The sequence below is a fragment of the Rutidosis leptorrhynchoides genome, chromosome 10 (assembly GCF_046630445.1).
Source record: "Rutidosis leptorrhynchoides isolate AG116_Rl617_1_P2 chromosome 10, CSIRO_AGI_Rlap_v1, whole genome shotgun sequence".
Lineage (NCBI taxonomy): Eukaryota > Viridiplantae > Streptophyta > Magnoliopsida > Asterales > Asteraceae > Rutidosis > Rutidosis leptorrhynchoides.
The window spans coordinates 279546419-279555539 of record NC_092342.1 but is presented as its reverse complement, the minus strand read 5'-3'; the positions used below and the strand labels follow the sequence as shown (position 1 = coordinate 279555539).

Below are 9121 nucleotides of genomic sequence, written 5' to 3'. Positions count from 1 at the left end.
AACTACTCATTTTACCTACGTGAAAGTTAGTAATAAATCTTTTCCAACCATAACCTAATCAACTTATATTCTATATTATGTAATCTTGAGATACCATAGACACATATACAATGTTTCGACCTATCATGTCGACCCATCTATATATATATTGCGGAACAACCATAGACACTCTATATGTGAATGTTGGAGTTAGCTATACAGGGTTGAGGTTGATTCCAAAATATATATATAGTTTGAGTTGTGATCAATACTGAGATACATATACACTGGGTCGTGGATTGATTCAAGATAATATTTATCGATTTATTTCTGTACATCTAACTGTGGACAACTAGTTGTAGGTTACTAACGAGGACAGCTGACTTAATAAACTTAAAACATCAAAATGTATTAAAAGTATTGTAAATATATTTTGAACATACTTTGATATATATGTATATATTGTTATAGGTTCGTGAATCAACTAGTGGCCAAGTCTTACTTCCCGACGAAGTAAAAATCTGTGAAAGTGAGTTATAGTCCCACTTTTAAAATCTAATATTTTTGGGATGAGAATACATGCAGGTTTTATAAATGATTTACAAAATAGACACAAGTACGTGAAACTACATTCTATGGTTGAATTATCGAAATCGAATATGCCCCTTTTTATTAAGTCTGGTAATCTAAGAATTAGGGAACAGACACCCTAATTGACGCGAATCCTAAAGATAGATCTATTGGGCCTAACAAACCCCATCCAAAGTACCGGATGCTTTAGTACTTCGAAATTTATATCATATCCGAAGGGTGTCCTGGAATGATGGGGATATTCTTATATATGCATCTTGTTAATGTCGGTTACCAGGTGTTCACCATATGAATGATTTTTATCTCTATGTATGGGATGTGTATTGAAATATGAAATCTTGTGGTCTATTGTTACGATTTGATATATATAGGTTAAACCTATAACTCACCAACATTTTTGTTGACGTTTAAAGAATGTTTATTCTCAGGTGAATACTAAGAGCTTCCGCTGTTGCATACTAAAATAAGGACAAGATTTGGAGTCCATGTTTGTATGATATTGTGTAAAAACTGCATTCAAGAAACTGATTTCGATGTAACATATTTGTATTGTAAACCATTATGTAATGGTCGTGTGTAAATAGGATATTTTAGATTATCATTATTTGATAATCTACGTAAAGCTTTTTAAATCTTTATTTATGAAATAATGGTTATGGTTTGTTTTAAAAATGAATGCAGTTTTTGAAAAAACGTCTCATATAGAGGTCAAAACCTCGCAACGAAATCAATTAATATGGAACGTTTTTAATCAATAAGAACGGGACATTTCACCGGGCTCAAAGTGGTGCGGCGCGCCAGGCACCCGCGCGGCGCGCCGATACACTGCGCGGCGCGCCATATAACTGTGATATGACTTCTGGATTCCTAAAAACTGTCGAACTGATTTTTATGCCCATTGGAGCGGCGCGCCACCTTTTGGAGCGGCGCTCCAGACCTCTTTTTTGCTGAATCTGAGCTGAAAACTCACTAAAATCACCTGTTTTTGATCCAAACTCGAATCAAACCAATCCCTTTCACTTGCTTTCATATAAAATCACTAAAAACCATCAAATATCTTCAAAATTCATCTCCTTGGTCTTAGAACTCGAACTTTCACAACTCTTATCAAAATATCACCAAATCGTATCCAAAAGGACCAAAATGTACCCGATATCGCTAAGGAAAATGCGTATGAAATATGCGATATCACATTCACAAAATCATCTATCTTATTTTGACTGCATTGTCAACGAAAGTACTATTGTAAACTATTATTTACAGTGATTGTTTATATGTAAAAATCATCAGATGTCGAAAACCTTTAATTTAAATATTCATATATGGTGTGCCTTTTCAAAAGAATGAAATATTTACAAAACGTATCATATAGAGGTCAAATACCTCGCAATGAAATCAATGAATGACGTGTTCGTCCATATGGATTTGGAGCGATCGTCACAAATACCCCTCATACTTAAAAAACGGATTCGAGTATCTCTTTTCTAGGGTGAAAACGGGTGTACAAATATGTATAATGTTTTGGAAGAAATGTGAGTTTGTCCTAGTTTCATACTTTAACGGAGATCTCATAATTGAGAGTGTCAATGATTTTTAATCAAGCTTTGCTTCTAAAATGGAGTGGGCATTTTTTTAGTAGACCTGACATGTGTATCGACTCATGTGATATATGTTATATAAAGGTTGCGATGCAACTTTTGGTCATGTACACTATTGTAATTTGTAATTTTATTTGTTTTTATAGATATTTGATAATGTGTGCTTTTTAATAAGATTTATTCAATTTATACATCAACCCCATTATACATAAATAATTTCTTTAGAACATCTCAATAAAAACTTTTACAATTATCAAATCGATCTGAAATACAATTGCACTCTAATTACATTTACTCATAGGCGGATCCAATTCATTAGGACCGGGGGCGGCCGCCCCCAGTGGATTTGAAATTTTTAGTGTAAAAATTTTGGATTATTCGACTTTGCCCCCGGTGAATTTTTTTTTTTGCCCCAAAAATCTACCTATTTTGCCCAAAAATTTTCAAATTTTGCCCCAAAACCTTTAAATTTTGCCCACAAACTTTCAAATTTTGCTCAAAAACCTTCATATTTTGCCCAAAAGAATTGCTACGGTTTTAATTTTTTTTGCCCCCGGCGAAATAAAATCCTGGATCCGCCACTGCATTTACTATTATCAATATTTTTAGTAAAAGTTCTTTGAATAAAGTGGAGGGGTTTTTTTTTTAAATTTTTGTTATTGCACCATGAATCTCCTTGCTAATCATAGCCAATTTTTTTTTTATAGGCAATAAAACTTTTCATTATAAAAACCAAAAGTACAATTGAACAGGGGAATACCTTGCACCAATACAACCACATACAGTAGAAACTCTATAAAATAATACACTTGAGACTACCAAAATTTATTAATTATAAGAGTTATTAATTAATCAATAAATTAATAATTATGAATTTATATATTAATTAATATTTTATTAATTTATAGTAGAATACTTAGTTTACAAACACCTTTCAGCATTCCACTTAATTATTGTCTACAATGCATGTATATCAAATGAACGGCCCAATTTGAAAGAAACCTTCAATCTCCCACCTTATTATCCTTCTTGTGTTCAATGTATCACTATGGACGTTCATGCAAATACAATTGTGAACTGCTTTCGTCATTGTAAACTTCGATCAACATATAACATGACTTTTGAGAACTCATATGAAGGTGGTGAAAGCACTCAAGAACTCCAGAATTTGATCAAAGAGTTGGGTTATCGCAATGCAATGAATGCCGAAGATATTCTGACTCACCCAGAAGAAAATGTAGTTGCACAGTTGTTGACTGATGGAGAAATTATTGAAAGCGTTATTGGAATTAATAAAGATGATATCGATGAAGAAGATGATGAAAGTTCTACAATGGAGCCCCCTTCGCAAAACGGAGCTATTAAAGCGGCAATCACATTGAATAATTTCTTGTTGAGTTATGAGAAAACAACACCAGAAGTTCTTACCATGCTAAGGAAAATTAGAGACGAGATTCAAGGAGAAATTGATTTCAACAAAAAACAAAAGACAATTGAGTCATTTTTCAAAAAACCTTCATAAATCATTCATGTAATATGCTATATACTGTATAAGGAATTATTAATTTATATTTTATATGGGGTCTAAAGAAATTATCAAAATTGTATTATCTTATAATTTTAGCGAATTATTAATTTAGCACCCTATCCCTGAGTCGGAACCGACAAAAAATATTATCTTAGAGAGTTTATTAAATAATCGAGTATTAATTTATCGAGTTTCTACTGTACATGAGAATAAAACACGAACTTAACAACCATATCTAACTAAAACAAAAAACTGTACATAAGGAACAATGCCGAGAGAGCATTCCAAATATGGTTATCAGAGTCTCGATCTCGACAGCAAGATTATTCAAAGGAAACTGGACGAAATTCGACATATCACCGGATGGACAGAAAATCATGTGGACTAATGAGCCATCCATGCCAATCAAGATTTACCTCTCTGACTCTTCTTGATATCCAATCGAAGCTAACAACTTGAATTTCATTTAGGACCGATGCACTACACAAGTGTTTATTCTAGTAAACTTTATTATTCTGATTATTCCATAGCACATAAACACACGTCCACTCGACCGTCTGCCATATTTTGAAACCCATATCCAGGTACTCACATTTGTTGTACCACAGAAAGTCTCGCTAATGCTTAAGTTTGTGTAATTACCCAAGCCCCACCACTTGTACACTTCGACCATGTATCGTACGCAAGGTTGCAGAATATCAATGAATGCTCTATTGTTTCCACGTCGTTATCGCAAATTGGACATCTGTGACGATCGCTCCAAATCCATATGGACGAACACGTCATTCATTGATTTCATTGCGAGGTATTTGACCTCTATATGATACGTTTTATAAACATTGCATTCTTTTGAAAAGGCATACCATAAATGAATATTTAAATCAAAGGTTTTCGACATCTGATGATTTCTACATATAGACAATCACCATAAATAATAGTTTACAATAGTACTTCCGTTGACAATGCAGTCAAAATAAGATACATGGTGATGATTTGGTGAATGCAACGTTTCCTTGAAAAATATGTCATGTAAAACTCCATGCACATAGCTTGTCTAACATCTAAGCAAACAGCGGAAGACTTCTAGGAAACCTGAGAATAAACATGCTAAAAAGTGTCAACACAAAGGTTGGTGAGTTCATAGTTTTAATGTTTCGTATAATCTGCATATAAAGGTGGATCACAAGATTTCAGTTGTTTCATCCAGAAACGTTTATCAAAATATTCTACGAAATTGAGCACCCTGGTAACTAAACTTAACGTATATATAATTTGTACCCTTTGTATAATCATCTTAATAATACACGCAAACCAACGTGTACGCTTCTCAAATAGCATACGTCCGTTAAAAGGCTAGTGCTCTAGCTCGGACGGGGATATCAAGCCCTATGGATCCATATATAACTACTCGCGCCCACCAGTTCTTATAACCGGCAGTTACTAGTTACCAAAGCTAAGGGATTTTCGGTTCAAACTCGGTGTAGAATTTAGTATGTACTTGTATCCATTGTGTTTAAAATAAAGTGCATGTATTCTCAGCCCAAAAATATAGATTGCAAAAGCAATTAAAAAGGGAGCATATGAAACTCACGCATATAAATATTGTAAATCAGTTAATAAAGCATTTGCATGTATTCTCAGCCCAAAAATGTAGAGAGTAAAAGGGATCATATGAAACTCACGCATATAAATCTAGTATTTTCAGTATTTATAAACAGTCGCATGTATTCTCAGCCCAAAAATATATTGAGTAAAAGGGATCATATGAAACTCACTGTTTAATATTGATATACAATATTGCAGGAAAGCACGTAGACGCATCTGAGATGATAAACACGAGGTTTGATTCACAAAAAATACCCCCGAACATTACCCATAACCTCCTTGGCAATAACCCATAATTTCCTTAGCTCTAGCTTGCTCGAAAACTCATTTTGAAAATTACTTGGACAGCACTCCGTCGTAATATTTGATGTACATTATTATTTTTGTATCGCAAAAATAATAACACTAATAATAAAAAAAATAATAAGATTAATAATAATCTTATTAATAATAATAATAATAATAATAATAATAATAATAATAATAATAATAATAATAATAATAATATAAATAATAAATAAAATAAATACGGAGTAATATGTATGTGTGTGTTTTTTTTTTCTTTCTTTACTCGGCAGAAAATGTTGCAATTTATAGAACCTAGCCTGAAATCTGGAGTCATGCGACTCGCATGGAAATGGCCTTCTGGCCATGCAACTCGCATGAGGACCAGGGACAGCTCACATTGTTTTTGTCCTAACATTTGTCGACATAATAAAATATAAATATAATATATATAATTTAAATTAATTAATTATATATTATATTAAATTCACTTGCATAGTTGATTTGTAATTTTCGTTCCGATAAGTCGTACGTCATCACTCGACTTATGTCCCGGTTCCGGTTTCTCGAACGCATTTTTGTACGCTTAGAAAACTAGTACTTTTCGTTTTGTGACTCGTACCTTTTTCACAATATAACTTAAATTATCCCTAAATTATATCACTCAAATTATAACTTATACATTTGAGTGTTTTGGTCATTTACTTCTATAAATCATTGTCTCGCTATTTGTTAAAATACATTTTAAAATAGTGTTTTACTGTAGCAAAGTTACTGTAGCAAAGTCAATTTTTACTGTAGCAATTCACTGTAGCAAATAGTGATTTTCAAAAACACTGTAGCATTTTGAGTAATGTGGCAATTTGAAAACACTGTAGCAAATTAGTGTTTTACTGGTTCATCTTAAACGTTTTAGTTAACTTATCTAAATATCAATCGAATCAATAATCGAATGTTATTATCGTTTACTAAATAACTTGAAATCATATATATTCAAATAGATATATAAACCAATAAGTTTAATGTACGGTATCATGCAATTAAAACTTTGTTACATTTTCAAGTTATAGTATATATATGTATCTATTTACATATAATGGTTCGCGAATCGTTGAGAATAACCGAAAGGTATTTGAATAGTTCAAAAATTTTGAGATTCAGTTTTACAGACTTTGCTTATCGTGTCAGAAATGTTAATCATACAAAGATTAAGTTTAAATTTGATCAGAAATTTCCGGGTCATCACAACATCTAACCGAGTGCAAATCAACACCCCTTTTATCTAACTCGATCAAAACCGGGATGCGCTTATGAAGAACACATCAAATGAATATCTCCACTTTTTTAGGTACCAATGAGTTACGCATTGTTTCACGACCACCTCTACCATCGTTTAAATATTTTTCATCAATAAGACATTGCAATTTCTTTGCGGTGAATCTTCCATTTGAACTCAGCATCCATGACCATTCATCGAAGTCCCTCCCTAAACAAGTGTACGAATTAATCAATGTAATTAGAACCTGTAAGTCATCGTTTGCTCGTCCTCGGATGTTTCTGCTCTAGCCCTAAGTGAACTCGCATCTGCCTTCTGACCAACGTATTTGATCCGAAACTTTTGCGTCCCGATCAGTCTCTAGTCGATAAAGCCTGCTAAATTTCTGCTTCAGGATTGCATCGCCTAACCAGAAATCTTTCCAGAAAGTTGTTGTAGAGCCATCTCCAATTCTTCGCTGTATTGAGTTAATGAAGGGAACACCCATGTCTGCTGTGATTTTACCTGCATTTAAAATATTAGCCCAAGTACCCGATTGTCCAACAACAGAGAGTGTTCTGCTGTTACCGATCCCACCCGAAGGCCCGTATATGCTAATGATTATTTTGGCCCATAAGGAGGAACCCTCCGTATGAAGCCGCCACAACCACTAGCATAATAAGGCAAGATTTTTACACTTTAACGACCCAAAATTTAGGCCACCGTCACAATATGAGAGGAGAATTTTCTCCCATTTTATCCACGTGATATTTTTTTCCCAACCCGGTACCCCCCCCCCCCCAAAGAACTCTCTTCTCACACGCTCTAATTCTTTTATCACACAATGCGGGGCAAGGAATATCGAAAAGTAGTACAACATAAGACTCGAAAGGACCGATTTGATGAGTGTAACACGGCCACCGAAAGAAATCGATGGTGGCTTCCAATCCGACAATCTAGATTTAACTTTATCCAACACGACTTTCCAATCACTTAGCTTTCTCATTTTTGAACCAATTGGGAGTCCGAGGTAATTAAAGGGAAAACTCCTAACCTTACATCCAAAATCATTCGAAAAAGCAACAATTTCGTTATTTTCTACACCAATCCCGTAAATTCAACTTTTGCTCGTGTTGATTTTAAGGACCGAAGTCGTTTCAAAACATTTAAGAAGGATCATGAGACTTCTAATGTTATCATAACTCCATTCGCCAAAAAAGATCGTATCATCCGCGTATTGGAGTTGTGAAACAACGATTTTATCATTGCCAACTTCGATCCCCTTAAAGAGATTGTTTTCTATTGCCGCTTTCGCAAGAATATTAAGACCTTCTACCGCGAGAATAAAAAGGAAGGGAGACAATGACTCGCCTTGCCTTACCCCTCTCCCCATTTCAAATTCGTTGGTAGGCGACCCATTCACCAAGATTGAGATTGAGGCCGATTTAAGACAAGCCATTATCCATTTGCACCATTTTTCCCCGAAGCCCATACTCTTCATGACTTCTAAAGAAACTCCCAATTCAAAGAGTCAAACGCCTTTTCAAAGTCGACTTTAAAAATAAGGCCTTTTTTGCGATTTCGTCTGATAAAATCTATGGTTTCATTAGCAATGAGGAATCCGTCTAGGATGAACCGCTCTTTTAAAAACGCACTTTGCTCAACTCCAATGACACTTGGAATGACACTACGAAGTCTATTTGAGAGTACCTTGGAAATAATTTTGTAGAAGCTTCCGATGAGACTTATAGGGCGATAATCGTTTAACCCGAGAGGGTCTTTAGATTTCGGGATGAGCGTAATAAATGAAGCGTTGCACCCTTTCAAAATTTCATGCCGCCATTGGGAGTGTATCGTCAATTATCGCCAATTTCATGTTCGCCCTCTATTTCGTCAATTTTAAGCATTTTCGGTTGAGAGTAAAATGTGATGGGTTAATGATGAGAGGGAAATGATGATGTAACGCTCATGTGTTAGTGTGTTAATTCAAAGAAGGACGTCATAATTGAAAATGTTCTTAAAGAAAAGATCCTATCAGATTTATTTAATGATCTTATATAAAAAATAAAAATCTGGTAAATGAGCACCTCTCTTTCAACACGTTTTGAAGCATTCAAAATCTGGTACAAATTGTACTCCATGAGAAAATGCAAAGTCTCTTTTATTTTGTTTGTAATGTGATGTGATTTACCCAAACGCATTTTCTTCCATTTTCGCCTTCATTACTCAACCTTTTTGACGTTTACTACTACTACTCGTACTACAATTAAAACATATACG

The 9121-nt window shown here is 34.1% G+C and overlaps 1 protein-coding gene across 1 annotated transcript; it reads left to right on the top strand.

Annotated features, from left to right (window-relative positions):
• The first annotated feature begins 3216 nt into the window (after nucleotides 1-3216).
• On the top strand, nucleotides 3217-3690 carry LOC139871079 (uncharacterized). Its single transcript, XM_071858819.1, has one exon. The coding sequence runs from the start codon at nucleotides 3217-3219 to the stop codon at nucleotides 3688-3690; it is 474 nt and encodes a 157-aa protein (XP_071714920.1).
• Nucleotides 3691-9121: the final 5431 nt, after the last annotated feature.

What these genes read in the sequence shown, in the direction of transcription:
- LOC139871079 (XM_071858819.1), top strand. Translation starts at nt 3,217, where the DNA reads ATGGACGTTCATGCAAATACAATTGTGAACTGCTTTCGTCATTGTAAA.